Source organism: Leguminivora glycinivorella, chromosome 4, assembly GCF_023078275.1.
Source record: "Leguminivora glycinivorella isolate SPB_JAAS2020 chromosome 4, LegGlyc_1.1, whole genome shotgun sequence".
Classification (NCBI taxonomy): Eukaryota; Metazoa; Arthropoda; class Insecta; order Lepidoptera; family Tortricidae; genus Leguminivora; species Leguminivora glycinivorella.
In genome coordinates this window covers 9,609,106-9,625,782 of record NC_062974.1, presented here as the reverse complement: position 1 = coordinate 9,625,782, position 16,677 = coordinate 9,609,106, and the positions used below count along the sequence as shown (strand labels likewise).

General features: G+C 40.8%; 1 protein-coding gene across 1 annotated transcript in view; it reads left to right on the top strand.

The window, feature by feature from the left end:
* Positions 1-16,677, top strand: part of LOC125225245 (short stature homeobox protein 2-like) — a 52,676-nt gene that overhangs the window by 21,961 nt on the left and 14,038 nt on the right. The window contains exon 3 of the mRNA XM_048128855.1: positions 7,154-7,211. Within this exon, the coding sequence (XP_047984812.1) occupies positions 7,154-7,211 (58 nt within the window). The remainder of the gene's footprint in view (positions 1-7,153; positions 7,212-16,677) is intronic.

Sequence of the window (16,677 nt, the reverse complement as noted above, 5' to 3'; positions counted from 1 at the left end):
CCCTTACCTCAACTAAATTCCCTCTGGCATTCTCCACCAATACCCTCGCAGTCGAAAATAGGGATGAAGCGGCAACATTATTGGCTACCATCACCAGAGGATTTGTTGAGCTTGATGGACGCTTCAAATTATCCACATCCGTTGCCGGGGGTACAGGCACCTTACCACTATTAAAATGCAACAGCGTATGGTGAGAGAACCGACATTGCTCACACCGCTGCTTCGACTTGCAAGACCTCATAGGATGTGACCCCGACAAACACAGAATACACAACTTATTCTCTTTTGCACATTTAAACCGAGAAGCGGGGTCATAATTTAAAAAGGTTGGACAGGATGTAAGACTATGGGCCTGTCCACACACCTCACACTTAGGAGCGGAGACTACTAAGGCTACTTTTGGCTTATTAGATGGCTTGCTACTACTCGGCTGCGGAGCACTAGCGACAAACCCCGATGCCACTGCAGCGTCTAAGGCACGGTGTCGCTTTTCAATAAAATCCTGCAATTTACTAAACTCAGGAATGTCATCAGAGTTATGTTCTAATTCGAATTGCTCTTTAGTGTTCCTATCAAGCTTCGACCACAGTAGCTGTACAAGAAGGAAATTTTTGTCCGGTAAGTTGAAACCTTTCAAAATCGACAAATTCTCAGCAAAAACCCTATAAACCCGCTGCAGGTCACTAGCGCGGGATGCCTTCACCGGCTCACACTGTACAAGCTTCTCATAGTAAGTAGCAGCAATTAATCTAGTTTTGTTATATTGCTTGTACAGCGCTTCATATGCTACCTTATAGTTGTCATCGGTGACAGGATAATTCTTTATAAGGTCATAAGCTTCGTTTTGCACACTGGACAAAAGATAATGTAATTTTTCAACCGGAGCAATGTCAGTCCGCTTGTCCACCAAAGAATTAAACAACTGCATAAATGTTACCCAATTTTCAATTTTCCCATCAAATGCTTTAATTTGCAGTTTTGGTAACTTAGGCAAGACCGGCTGCGGCACGCCCGAGACTGACGAAGTCCCAGCACAAGGCTTCCTATTCTGCAACCTCGACCGTACTGCCCTTACTTTCGAATCGAACATCGCGGTATGTGAGCAGATCTCCCTGTGTTCGGAACGAGGAGCACTACTTAATAACTTTATCTGCGCTTCATGGAAGTTCTTCGCTATAGAACACAGCTCACTCTCGTCACATAGCGCAAGTTCGGAGTCCGACAACATTTGCAAATATTCAATTCTCATTACCTGATAGTCACGAGCAATCATCACCGTGTCAACCTCTGTTCCGACAGACTTATCGCCATTCGTCATTATTACGGCGTTAAATTACACTAAAAACGGCGATATTAATATAAAATTACAACAAAACTAATCTTCACAGAATAAATCACAACACAAAGTCGGTTGATTGACACTGACAGAAGTGACAGGTGTCAGCTGACAGGTGACACTTGACAAAATTGTTGCCAATAAAATGAAAAGTGAGTGAATGATTTTTGTTAAAGCACCATTACCCGACCAACTTTCTTGCTTACCCACAAATTTTTAACAAGTCTACCCTAAATTTTAAAGTGCGAAAAATGACAATACAAATTTGAGAAAGCGAATATTTAAACGAAAACGACAAATCATAGGCGCTTTATCAAAGTATCCGGCTCGAAGGACCAAAATGTTCGACAATTGGTGGACTGTATGGGGGCGAAAAGGGGAAAACGATAGAGTGGAATTTAGGGCCGAGTCAGCAAGGAAGTTGGTATGGAGTGAAAATGATAAATGTGATGTTAGACGAATAGTGTGAAATGAGTGTAAGCGAAGTTTACCTTACAGTCCGGGAATGTGAGGACTGAGTCGTTGGTCGCGCTGTAGGCCCGCTGGCGGTGATTTCAGCTCCTTGTCGCAAGCTAGAGGAAGCGTAAAACCGTTACCTTCGAGCTTTCAACTTAGACCTTCGACGTTCTCTCCACGGATGATCCTGGCGCTCTCCGATACACAACACTGATTGAAATTAAGTTAAATTACGGGTGATGGTGCTTTCAAATAATTTACTGCGAGAAATAGCGAGACTGGCTAAGGTGATGGTGACTGTTCGCGAATCTGTTGCGTACTGGCTCTGTCAATTGCATGACAGAGCAACCGTTTTTTTTTTAATATTCGAATTTCAACTGTGACAAAGTGTTGCCACAGTTAACATGAAAAAATATCCGAAAAATGATGGGCAAAACTGAACAATGATTAAAAAAAATGTTATTTATATTCTATGTTTAGTAATAATCGCAAGTATCGCAACCAAGATTTTATTAGCTAGGTAACGCTACACGGTCGAATTCATTATTTTCCCTATTGTATATTATTGAGACCTTCATAAATCATTTATAGTGGTTTTAATATTATTGGGTACTATTCAACTTTAATTAACCTCCCCTTGTAAAGTCCCATTTCTAGATGGTACGAGTTTCTCGCCCGTTTTGGTCGAGAAACTCGTATGACATTATCGTATGCGATTATCGCCTGGCGATTATCGTACGAAAACGTTTACATTCGTGCGAGAAATAAAAACTCGCATACCAGTATCGTATGCGATACTCGCCAGGCAAAATAGTTTAGACGGAGAGTTGAATTTTCAGGAGATAATTCCATAACATTTCTCGACTCGTCTAAACCGGTTCTCGTATGACATTTCTTCCCGAACGTGCGATTATCGCACGAATCGGATCGAACCGATTTTCATGCGAGTTTTGCCTGTCAACTTGCGTGCTTAGTTGCTAATTAATTAATTATATACACATGTATTATATGCTTTTTTATAATATTGGATATAATTTACTTTGGATTTATTTGAATTTAATTTGAATAGTACCCAATATTAAAAACACTATAAATGACGGTCTAAATAATAATTATATAATAGGGAAAATAATGAATTTGACCGTAGCGTTACCTAGCTAATAAAATCTTAGTTGCGATACTTGCGATTAGGTTTAGGATATAATTGAGCATAGAATACAGATAAGATTTATTTTAAATGATAGCATGAGGTACCCCATATGGGTTGTAAAATGCCAATCATTTAAGAGTTGGACTCTTGTCGGTGGAGCAACTTCCATGCGTGCCGGTCTTCTGCCTCCTTTTGACTTCCTGATACGACACAACGTTGATTTTTTCCTTTATTTGGGTCATATACGCTCTCCTTGGTCTCCCCTTTGCCTTCTTGCCTCAATTCCTCCTTCTATTATGTTTTTAATGAATTCGTCGTGTCGTATCAGGTGCCCAGCATTTTCCCTCTTCTGTTATCTATAGTTCTCAGCAAACTTCTTTTTTCTCCTATTATATTTAAAACCTCTTCGTTAGTTTTCATTTGAGTCCAACTGATCCTTGCCATTCGACGCCAGCACCACATTTCAAAAGCCTCCAGCCTCTTCCTATCACGCTGTGTCATTGTCCACGTTTCGCTACCGTATAGTGCTATGCTCCAGATGTACACTTTTATTAGCCTTTTGCGGATATTGTTAGATATTTTGGCTTTGAATAGACACTTCTTTGCGTTAAAGGCTTTTAATGTTGATAATGATAATCCTAATTTATTTTTGGTTTTAGCAGTTACTGAGAGTTAGCTATAAATATAAAAATACCATGATTTACATGATTTCTGTTTCTAGGTAAAGATAATTCATTTCGACTTTCGACTGAGTAGCGCATAAACTCGTATACGATTCTCGCATACGTGTTTTGTTTACACGGAGACATACAAACATCAAAGGCGAGGCGATTATCGCCTCCTCCCGTGCGATATCGTACGTATAGTTTACATGATGCGAAATTTTTTCTCGTACTTCGATAATCGTACGTTCGAGGCGATAAACTCGTACCATCTAAATGGGGCTTAATCGAGACAAGACTAAAAACAAACGACACGTCTCTAGCTCCCCACCGCGACTTTGTCTCAGCACATCATACAAACACACGAATTAGCCTGATTAAATTAAATCCTGTAGCAAAAGTTTTACACAAAACGTGGTGCTATTCGCAAACAAAATACAACCCGTTGATACTTCAGCCATCCAGTTCATTAAGGGTATTGTACAGTCCCTATCCAACCCTAGGCCACTGTAGAACCTTCCACAGTAAACTTCAAAGTTTAAAATGAAGTACGATATCAATAAGACCTATTACATATTCAATTTTTAGGGTTTTTTATAGTGCAGCGTAGAGTATGAAAATATAGCATGATGTGATGTAGTATCAACTATAATAACTACGTATAAAAACCCTAGATAGTAAGTCAATTCATAGTTATTTTCCAGAAGTCACGTCGGAAAATTTATATGGAAGTGGTAACATAATAAAAAATAAAAATAAAATAAAAAGATATTTATTTACCAACACAGCACAAAATGGACATGTAAGGACTTATAAAAACTTAGTAAGTAAAATTACAGATGTGTGTGCAGTAAAATGGATGAGACTCAGCGAGACCGCTGATTTTCAGTCCCCAACCAATAAACTTAAATCTAATACTTAACTAAATAACTAGCTTACTAGCTAACCCGGCGAATAGATCGCTGCCAAGGCGATAATGTAAAGTTATTGTCAAGCTTAAAGATGTTAAATAGACATTATTATAAAATACTTATAACAGGTGCCGTAGGCCCGTAGCCGTATGGCATTTCTGCGACGCGAAACGAAAACGAAACGCCGCGAAAGGTAGTCTGACTCTGCCGCGCCAATATGCAGGATAGAGATAGATAGGTAGATAGCTACGAAAGAAATATTATCGTGAGCGTTTGTGCGAATGGCTACGCATACAGACAAGAACACAGTGATGGTTCTGTTCTGTGTCAGGGCTACGAGGAAACTTCGATAAAAATTTCTAACTAGTCCTATATATATTACTAAGTAGGTACAAATTCTTAAGAGCGTTGTTTATAAATTACATTGTTGTTTATAGATTAGATTACGGATCTAAAGGATCATTTTACACTAGACAAGCCCTATCAAACTCAAGCTTCGTGAAACCCCACTCTCGTTTGTTTGTCTATCGTTTAGCATCTAATGTAATCAGCACTAATGAATGCGCCCCTAAGTTAGCGTATTGGCGACTGTTCTGTTTACGGGTAGGCTCGGTCACATATTGTGCCGCAAATATGTTTGGTCGCTGGTCAATTATACCTAAAGCTTTGTTCATGCGTGTTTTTTTAGTAAAAAGCTGAAAGACTACTATTAACCTTTTCAACGCCAAAAACACCAAAAGGCGTCATTTCTCCTTGTGTCTACTGCGCCAGGAACACCTATAATGGGTGTTATGATAGTAAAATAGTGATCGACTAGATTATCATTGGAAATTTGAGATTCCAGGGGCCCGTTTCTCTAACTGACAGCGTTAAACTTTTAACGCTGTTGTTGCCAACTCGAATTTTGAACCTACCCCTTCCTATTTTCGTTTCTCTTCTTCCGCGCGGAGTGACTCCACGCATTTTTTTTTCATTGATGTCAGCAATAAGGTGTTGTTATTTAAAGTTTTACATCCATAGTGTCGATCACTACTCACTAGTTATGGTAGACCGTTGCTAAAAGTAACTTTGAGTAAAGTTTACATTAGCTTGCTTTACGCCCCAGAACTTTGTGCTTGAGTGACGTTTGTGTTAAGTAATAAAGACATCAATATTATAGTATTAATGTATCTCCTTAAAAATGTCTTGAATATACCAATAGCTTCACACACTGTACTGTTATGCGACGACTTCAAGCGGATAGTCGCCTTCAATACTAATTCAATACCATGGCTGGTATGTTACACCAAAAACGATTTAATACTGGACTGACAAAGCCCATACAAGAAAGCGTACCCCTGAAATGTATTTTATGGGCCTTTTAGGCTTAAAACTAGATGGCACTGTTCGCGGCCGAAGTGGTCAAAATCATATTTTCCCCAAATATTTATGCGCGTTTTTATTTTTTATAAGAACAAATGACATATTTCTTTATTTTAAAATCATGATATCACGTCAATACATAAGTATTTTAAAAAACATTACTTTGGTGGCGCTAAAAAATCGAGGTACGATTCTTAGTTTCTTACCTATGAAGTATGTAAATCTTTTATAAATAATCCTTGGTTACACTTAAAAATGCTTAAGTAACCAATAGTACCATGTCAATTGTAACGGTATTTGTAAAATAAACGCATATTAGTATCGATTCATATAAACATAGTTGTTGATCGAACCCCAGTCCAACGCAATCAGCCCAAGCCCGACGCGTGCCCTCGCACTAATGCGGTTACACTATTTGCCCACCGTACATGCAACGGGGTGTGTTGATCGATCAAAAGCCAACCGCATGCCACACACATACGGTTGACGTTCGCGTGACAAATGTACGTGCATCGTACACTCGGCGTAACACAATTACGACGGCGGGTTGAGATTGCATGCTGTTTGTTTTAGTGATTACGAGTTTGGCTAAATTTAAATGGTTGGCTTCACAATTAGTGTAACGGGCTCGTAAAGCCTATGTCATATAGGCCTGGTGCCTATTTCTCGAAGCTACAAGTTACAATTTATAAGTGGTTGTCAATGTTGTCAATGTCTAATATGTCAAGTTGAAAAGAGACTTCCGCTTGTAACTTTTAGTTTTGAGAAATGGGCAACTGGGATATAGAAAATGAAAATGTATTTCCCATCTATTATGTACCCTTATTCATTCAAATAAATATATTTGATTTGATTTCTGGTAGTGTTGATCATAGGTACATTTGAGATATCAAAACGCGTGTTTTACAATACAGATTTTTTTCTCTGCACATAGTGCGCAAATTGGAATTTTTTTTTGTCAGGTCGAAACTTCAGAGGGCCATCTGGGGCCCATTTCTCAAAACTGAAAGTTACGGAAGTCTTTTTCCAACTTATCATATTAGATATTGACAACCACTTGTAAATTTTAACTTATAGCTTCGTGAAATGGGCCCCAGTACTGAAAAACGTCATACGGTACACGTGCCAAAAGGAATTTCGTGACACGTGTCGATTTAAAACACTCCCTTCATCGGCACTCGTTTCGAACTTCCTTTTTTGTATAGTAATGTAATGCACTTGTATAGTAATGTAATGTACTATTTTCTAATAATTTAACGTAGATCTTTGTCCACAGGTGTGGTTTCAGAATCGACGCGCCAAATGTCGGAAACATGAAAGCCAAATGCATAAAGGTAAGTGCATTCCATTTCGAAATCACGTACCTACTCATACTACCTATACCCAGCACAAGCAAACTGCTTGTAAGCCTCCGTGGCTCAGTGGATCGAAGCGGCTGCAACGACAATGTAGAAGGTCACAGGTTTGAGTCCTACCGGAGGTGTGAATTTGTGAATTTTTCCTTCAATTTCAAATTAACTATGCTTATTTTCTTTCTATTAAGTAGATATTTAAACCTGAATTAAAACTAGAGCATTCGTCCTCACTCATCAGCAAGAGCAGTCGAATGAGATGATGTTATACAGTGTGTTACCAACAAGTGAGCTTTTTAGGGTTCCGTAGTCAACTAGGAACCCTTATAGTTTCGCCATGTCTGTCTGTCCGTCCGTCCGTCCGCGGATAATCTCAGTAACCGTTAGCACTAGAAAGCTGAAATTTGGTACCAATATGTATATCAATCACGCCGACAATTAAAGTGCAAAAATAAAAAGTGGAAAAAAATGTTTTATTAGGGTACCCCCCTACATGTAAAGTGGGGACTGATTTTTTTTTCATTCCAACCCCAACGTGTGATATATTGTTGGATAGGTATTAAAAAATGAATAAGGGTTTACTAAGATCGCTTTTTGATAATATTAATATTTTCGTAAATAATCGCTCCTAAAGGAAAAAAAGTGTGTCCCCCCTCTAACTTTTGAACCATATGTTTAAAAAATATGAAAAAAATCACAAAAGTAGAACTTTATAAAGACTTTCTAGGAAAATTATTTTGAACTTGAGAGGTTCAGTAGTTTTTGAGAAAAATACGGAAAACTACGGAACCCTACACTGAGCGTGGCCCGATACGCTCTTGGCCGGTTTTTAAAGGAACGTAATCTGACATAGTTATTTAACTTAACCATGCAAGCAATGTACAATTGTACAGCACACACACTTGTCAAGCAAGTGAGGGCAATGACAGCTCATAAGTATGAGCGGTGTGAGTGTGAGTAATGACAATTAAGAAGTGCACGCGTTACATTGAATGTTGGGATTTCGGAAAATTATTTTTTCAGTTAATTTAAATAAATATCATTTGCTGATATGCGCAAACGATTCCTAATTGACTGTATTATTATTGGTTTTAATAAATGCCCGAGTAGTGCTAACACACTGTATACTCATTCTGGGAAAAAAACCTCTAAGCTTAGGTTATACAAATGTAACAACTTATGTACACCTATGTTGGACAAATAATAGTATTTTATACAATCGTGATATAATACAAAGCTTTTCAGTCGAGTACCATGTTTAGGCCACGAAGCTTGCTGAGTGGCTTAATAGTACGGTACGAAAGTGAAAAGCTTAATTATACTTTTTCTATGAGTCATCATCTTCATCATCAATGGACGAAAAATATCATCATTCAAGTTAAAATTAATGTTAATGGCGTCGTTCACCGTTGTATCAACATTGAATTACTTGGCAACCAATTGTTTGTAATAACCGTCTATGATTAGTCGATAACGCGATAGATAAAAAAAATGTGTTTCAGATATCGCAAATTAAAAATCGCAAATTAGTATAGAACTTGTATGAAGTTGATGAACTTGTATGAAGTTCTATACTAATTTGCGATACCTGGCAAATTTTTCTGCATCTGAAACACATGTTTTTTTTATCTATCGCGTTATCGACCAATCACAGACGGTTATTACAAACAATTGGTTGCCAAGTAATTCGATGTTGGTTTATACAACGGTGAACGACGCCATTAACATTAATTTTAACTTGAATGATGATATTTTTCGTCCATTGATGATGAAGATGATGACTCATAGAAAAAGTATTGTATACAATAGTGATATATTTAAGCTTTTCACTCTCGTTCCGTACTATTAGGCCACTCAGCAAGCTTCGTGGCCTAAACATGGTACTCGACTGAAAAGCTTTGTATTATATCACTATTGTATAAAATACTATTGTATTCTGTATTCTGTTATGTACTCGGTCGTATCGAAACCAGATTTAAACCGTAACGAATTGAATGAAGTTTTAAGTTAGAAAATACAGGCAATGATTTGGGAAGTGAGAAGTAAGAACAAGATCAAAATAACAAACAAAATCATTTAAATCAATATACCTAACCTACAAATTGTTAATTTAAGATCCGCCCTCACGATTATTTTCAAGACTCGCTTGCTACGCCGCGCTGTAACTCGTAGCCCGTAGCTTCTGTTTTTCCGCTACGAAATTAAAAAGCATTGTAGCGCTTACTTGTGTAAAGTCAGCAAAGTAACGCGTATGTTCATTTAGCATCTTTGATTCTTTATAATTTATATTTACAGGGTGCCCGGTAATTAATGGACAACCTTTTAACCACCAAGAGGGCACCTTATACTGGTCCAGAAAATCGACTTTAAAGTTTAGTAAAATCCGCCTGGTTTTCGAGATTTTCACACTTTTAAAATTTTAATACTACCTAAAATTTTAAAAAGTGTGAAAATCTCGAAAAACAGGCGACTTTTACTAAACCTTAATGTCGATTTTCTGGACCAGTATAAGCTTATACTGTACCTAGGTGCCCTCTTGGTGGTTAAAAGGTTGTCAATTAATTACCGGGCACCCGATATACCACATGTAAACATGTATTGAAGTGAGGTCACTTTGTTCTGCAGCTGACTGTACAATAAAAACAGTGCAACGCAAAAGCCGTACTTGGTGCAATGCAGTAGTGATACGGTACCGATGACGTTTTGGTCGAAGAAAATTTTAGACTTTTAGAAACCGATAAAATTAAAAATTAATTCGTAGCAATATTCAAACCACAATGTAGCACATTAATAAATCTCGGTAGCCTTTGTTACCAACCCCATTCCATAACAACACAAGCCTTAGTCAACTCTCGGTAGCCTTTGTTACCAACCCCATTCCATAACTTAGTCAACTCCGTGCAATGCATCTCAAACTAAATACCGAGTTTAATGTAGTCGAAAACTACAAATTGCAAATGATTCTGGCAAACTGGTAGCGAGTTGGCACCGCTTAATCGTGCCAGTCCGCTTGAGCGAGCTGCTGCGCTAAATACTAAATAGTGCAAATCGGTACTCGGTACGGGAATGAATTGTCAGTGCCAAGGGTCATAGAAATGGCTAAGTGTATCTACTTGCCTTTTAGTTTGTTCATCTGTACCTATTTAATTTTATACGCGCTGCCTTCATAAAGTTATTGTAATATTTATTTTGCACACTTGCCGGTCTTAAAGACAGGTCGAACTTAGAATTTTGGTCACTTGTCTTAATCTCGTAGAACTAAAAGTTCTTTATAACGCACGTGAAAGAAATATTGATAATTTAAATCTTTTGCTACTTTGGATAACTACAACTTCCGCTTTACTTCATCTAACATAACAACAACATACAATCACGCCTGTATCCGATAAAGGGGTAGGCAGAGCACATGAAACTACTAAAGCTTCAGGGCCACTCTTGGCATATAAGGGGTTAAAAGAAACCGAAACTACTTCATCTACTTAATAAATAATAACAATTTTTCGTCAGAAACATAAACTTATTGTACATATCAATCCTGTTGTGCGCCGCTCAGCCACAGCATTATGCCAAACAGACCTAACGAGGCACATACGGTAAGTAAACTTTACTGCAACACTAACAACTAGTTCACACGAGAGATTCCAGCCAGGATTTAATAAACACTGCACTACCGTATTACGTATTCTCCATGACTTGCTCTAACTCGATTACTTCGGCGGCGCCGGTCCGACTCTAACAGTTTTTTAATTCGACCATAACTCAGCCCGGTGAATAATTAAAATGGCGGGCCGAGGGAATCCGCGCGGGGCAAAAAATCGCGGGAAAACATACGAGGCGATAAATTCAGGGAATTGCACATCGCACTTAGCGATCGGCGGTGCGGCAGCGGGCAGGACAGTCGGCCGAACCGGCACCGAGTTCGTCTAAGTGATATAATTTCAGGTATATGATTTCGACTAGTTCGAGGTATTTCATAACAAGATCTTTTACTGTATAGTTATTATACATTCACTAACAACAAAACCTGATAAAGTTCACATCACATGGAATATAAAAATTAAGAATGGTATTTTTTATTTAATTACCTCTGCATAACTCAGATAAAACAAAATACAGTCCCGTGCAGTTACATGATATCTGAACACTAGATTACTTTTGTTCGCGTAAGTGTGTGGACGTACGTAACTAAACGCTACTGTACCTTCCGTGAATTTTCTCAACATTGTTATTAGAAAGCAGCTTTCGGTACAGTCACCAGTAATAATATCGTACAAAATGAAGGCTGCATAAATATCAGACACGCTTTTATGGCTCTGGAAATAAGATTGTGTCAGATATTTTTGCGGCCTTCTTTTTGTGCGATATTTTTGCCGGTGACTGTACCGAAGTATTTAATAATTTTAAGGCAGCAGTGCTCTAAAAAAACAGCTAAAACATTATTTTCAGGAGACTCGTCGATCACCGCATATTTGTGAAAATCCATAAAAGGAGTCCAGTCCAAGTGACGTCTCCGAATCATTTGTCCCACATCCCACACATGTAGGGCAGAAAATATCAATTTGGCACAAATTGTGTCTCTGCGGTAACGCGCTGTCGCCGCTCATATCGTCACAGAGACGAACTCGAGGCGACGTCGAGATTGCGAGCACCACTAAACGGAGCGTGAAGCGGAAAAAAACCGCTCTCCGGAATCGAATAAAATGATTCCCCGCGGGAGCCATTCGGACGCAATCCCGCCGTCCCCTGCTAAATGTCTTATTAACTTATGTGCCCCCCGCCCCCCGACACGAGAACAATCATGTAAAGTGAAATGAAACGGTTATTTGTTGTGCCCCTTTGACGGCGCGGAGATTCCCGGTGTTGGCGCAATCGTTTGCGGCGCCGTTGTCCTGATCGATTGCCCGCGCAAACGTGTGATAATGACATCACATGAACATTCATTTGTTGCCACGCTTGCGTGATATCAAGTAGATTTAGAAAAAAGTTTTAATTTATCAATAATCATGTAAAGTGAAATGAAACGGTTATTTGTTGTGCCCCTTTGACGGTGCAGAGATTCCCGATGTCGGTGCAATCGTTTGCGGCGCCGTCGTCGTGATCGATTGCCGGCGCCGCAAACGCGATAATGACATTCTGTGAACTTCATTTGTAACCGCACTTGCATGATATCGAATTGCATTAGATAAACGTTTTACTTTACTAATGTAATTTGAGTTGGAAATCAAATATTCACTGGCTTCAGTAGGTAGGTATATATTTCGCTACACGATGATATTAGAGAATACTCAGAATAGTGTTATGTATGTAGGTAGACATAAGTATCGTTTGACAGTTAGTCATTAAATGGTCATCTTCAATCACACAGTCTTTTATTTAACACTGGCGACGGGCTGGAAAAATACAGTTTTTTCTTGAAGATCGCGCGTGTACATCATGTCGAAGGTATCGACTATCGGCAAGTTAAGTGAATTTGATTTAACCAACGGGAATTGGCGAGTATATGTGGACAGAGTGGAAATGTTTTACAAGGTCAACTCGGTCACGGACGACATGAAGCTACCGATATTAATCTCGGCCATCGGTGATGCAGCATATGAGCTAATGGTAACCCTATGTAGCCCTAAAAAGCCATCAGAATTAACATACGCTGAGGTTGTGAAAACAATGGAAAATCATCTCCAACCGCCACCGTCTGTATTGGCGGAACGTTTTCGCTTTCGTCAATGTCGTCAGGTCAAAGGTCAGTCTATAAAGGATTATGTAGCAGAATTAAAGAAGTTATCTCGCTATTGTGATTTTTCAACAACACTTAATGATAATTTGCGCGATCAATTTGCATGTGGAATAAATAATGATTTATTTCGGCAAAGATTATTTACCGAATCAGAGTTAGATTTCGAAAAGGCTGTATCTATCGCATCGAACCTGGAGGCGGCGGAAAGAGATGCACTAGCGGTGGAGCCTAGCGGGGGCGCGGGGACGTCGGCGGAGGGGGTGCATCATGCGGGTACGAGCACAGCCAGGCCGAACACATCGCAATTTGCGGGCGCCTCACGACAACATGCAAACATGGCGGCAGTGCATTTTAAAAACGGGTGCACGGCGTGCGGGGACCGTTATCATAACTTTAGTGAATGCAGATTCCAGAGTTTCGTGTGCAGTAGGTGTGGAAAGATGGGTCATTTAAGACGCGTTTGTCCGAATCCGATGGAGGATATCGGCGGAGCGGCGGCAGGAAGGCGGCGAGACGCCGGCGCCTCCACTGGCCGGGGGCGCGGTCGCGGTGGCCGCGCGGGCGCAGCGGAGGCCCACGCCGCAGTACTAATGCATATTGGCTACAAAACAACGAATATCAACCCATGGAGGAGCAAGAGTTTCCTGAGGACGAGTGTATTAATCAGATGTCCTTAGCAGATTACAAACCGGTGAGCATAGCAATCAGTGTAAACAATATTCGTCTTATAATGGAGATTGACTCGGGGTGCGCTTTATCATGTGTTAGTGACAAGGTGTACGAGAAGTGTTTCCAGTCGGTACCGTTACGGAGCTGTGATTTAGTTTTAACAGTATATGATTACGGTCAAATTAGACCATTAGGTTATATTAATGTACCAGTGGAGTGCAATAATATCAAAAAGAATCTCGATTTGTATGTCATTAAGGGGGGGAATCGTGAAACTAATTTGTTGGGACGGCAATGGATGGCACATTTAGGGTTACGTGCCGAAGTACCTTTACCATTAAACTTTGTTGAGTCGGGAACGGAAAATGAAATTGTAAATGATATCTTTTCCAGGCATAAAGAGTTATTTGATGGCGGGCTAGGACGGTTCACGGGCGGCACGGCGACGTTGCGCGTGCGGCCCGGCGCCGCCGCCGTGTTCCACCGCGCGCGCCCGCTGCCCTACGCGCTGCGCGAGCGCGTGGACGCGGAACTCGACTCCATGTTAAGCGCCGGCGTCATCGAGCCTGTGGACGCCTCCGACTGGGCCACGCCACTTGTTCCCATACGTAAGCCGGATGGCAGCTTACGCCTTTGTGCCGATTACAAGGTAACATTGAACAAAGTTTTATTGGTCGACAAATATCCCGTTCCGAGATTAGAAGATGTGTTTAGTAGTCTTAGCGGTAGTACTTATTTTACCAAACTGGACCTGTCTCAAGCTTATTCGCAAGTAGTACTAGACGATGAATCAAAAAAATATACTGTCATTAACACGCACCGAGGTTTATTTTCCTACAATAGATTGGTTTTTGGCTTGGCATCGAGCCCTGGTATTTTTCAAAGGTTAATGAGTACGTTGTTGCAGGGCATTGATAACGTTGTTGTGTTTTACGACGATATATTAATTACGGGAAGTAATTTAAAACAACATTTAATAACGGTAAATACAGTATTAGATAGATTGCAGGCGCATGGCTTAAAATTAAAAAAGGAAAAATGCGTATTTTTACAGGATAAAGTTAGGTATTTAGGGTACGTTATTGACAAAAGTGGGTTAAGTGTGGATAAATCTAAAATAAAGCCGATCTTAGAAATGCCATACCCCAGTAATGTTAGTCAACTTAGATCTTTTTTAGGCATGGTGAATTTTTACGCTAAATTTGTAAAGGATCTTAGTAACTATTTGGCGCCACTTCACGCGTTGTTACAAAAATATACTAGATGGCAGTGGGGAGAAAAACAGATAGACGCTTTTAACAGGGTAAAGAGTATGTTGTCAAGCGCCGAGGTGCTCGCGCACTACGACCCCGGCTTGGACGTGGTGGTCACGAGCGACGCTAGCCCCTTCGCAGTAGGGGCTATTTTGGCTCACCGTTACGCGGACGGCTCCGAGCGCCCTCTGGCGTACGCGTCGCGCGCGCTCACCGCGGCCGAGCGCAATTATAGCCAAATTCATAAAGAGGCGTTATCAATATACTTTGCAGTGAAACGCTTTCATCAATACTTGTATGGTAGGCGGTTTTCGTTGCGCACGGATCATAAGCCCTTGGTTAGTATTTTTGGACCGAATGTAGGTGTACCGAGTATGACAGCCAGTAGGTTACAGAGATGGGCTTTATGTTTATCGGCATATGATTTCGACATAGAATATGTGAAATCAGAACAAAACGTGGCTGACGTTTTATCAAGGCTTATTAAAGCGCATAAACTAAGTGAAGTGGAGAATGAGAAAAGAGAGCCCGAACAAACTTACCTTCACTTTGCGTCCGACGCCCTGTTATTAGATTACAAAGTGCTAAAGAATGAAACAAAAAAAGATCCGTTACTGTCTCGGGTAACTAGTTTTATTTTAGATGGGTGGCCAGATGCCGTAGATATTGAACAATTGAAACCGTATTTCAACCGTAGAAATGAACTTTATTTAGAACTTGGAGTCATTATGTGGGGTCACAGGGTGGTAATACCGGTGGGCTGCCAGGACAAGGTTATTAGGGAACTTCATGAAACACATATGGGGGTTGTAAAGACCAAATCTTTAGCGAGAAGTTATGCCTGGTTCCCGGGCATCGATGAAGCGATCGAGCGGACGTGCACGGCGTGCGGCGTGTGCGCGGCGACGGCCAGCGCGCCGCCGGCACAGGCCCCGCGCGCCTGGCCGTGGCCGGAGCGCCCGTGGACCAGGTTGCACATAGACTTTTTGGGGCCCCTCGCAGGTATTATGTACCTGGTAATAGTAGATGCGTGCTCTAAATGGATTGAAGTCATCAAAATGGCGAGTACCACTGCGGCCGCGGTCATCTCTAAGTTGCGAGAAATTTGGGCTAGATTTGGTATACCCAAACAAGTAGTATCGGACAATGGACCTCCCTTTACTAGCCAGGAATTCGAGTTTTTCATGGAAAATAATGGTGTAGAGCATATATTTACAGCCCCCTACCATCCTTCGTCGAATGGGGCCGCAGAGGGCGCTGTGAAGATATGTAAACACGTTTTGCTTAAAGCACAAAAACAGCAACTTGATGCAGAAGTGGCTCTGAGTAGATTCCTTTTAATTTATAGAAATACAGTACATAGTACGACGGGAGACAGTCCTGCCAACATTTTACAAGGTAGAGGTTTACGCACGCGGCTGGATTGTTTAAAACCAGAAAGAGGGGCACACGCGCGCGAGGCGCAGGCGCGGCAACAGCGCGCCGCCGGCGGTGCCCACCGTAGCTTCCTCGCAGGGGATACGATTTGGTACAGAAATTACAGTTCTAGGAATGCGGACAAGTGGCTCGAAGGTACTATTAAAGAAAGTTTAGGTAGCTCCGATTATGCATTAGAAACTAGTAAAGGGGAAATTGTACATCGGCATGTCGACCAAATAAAGCGGCGTTCACGTAATAGTTTGTGGCTTTTCCCGGGTGGCGAGGCCCAGTCTGGAGCCACGGGCTCGAGCAGTCCGGGGGAGCGCGGGGCCCGAGCACCGCCGCCTGACCCGCCTGCGAGGTATCAGCCTCC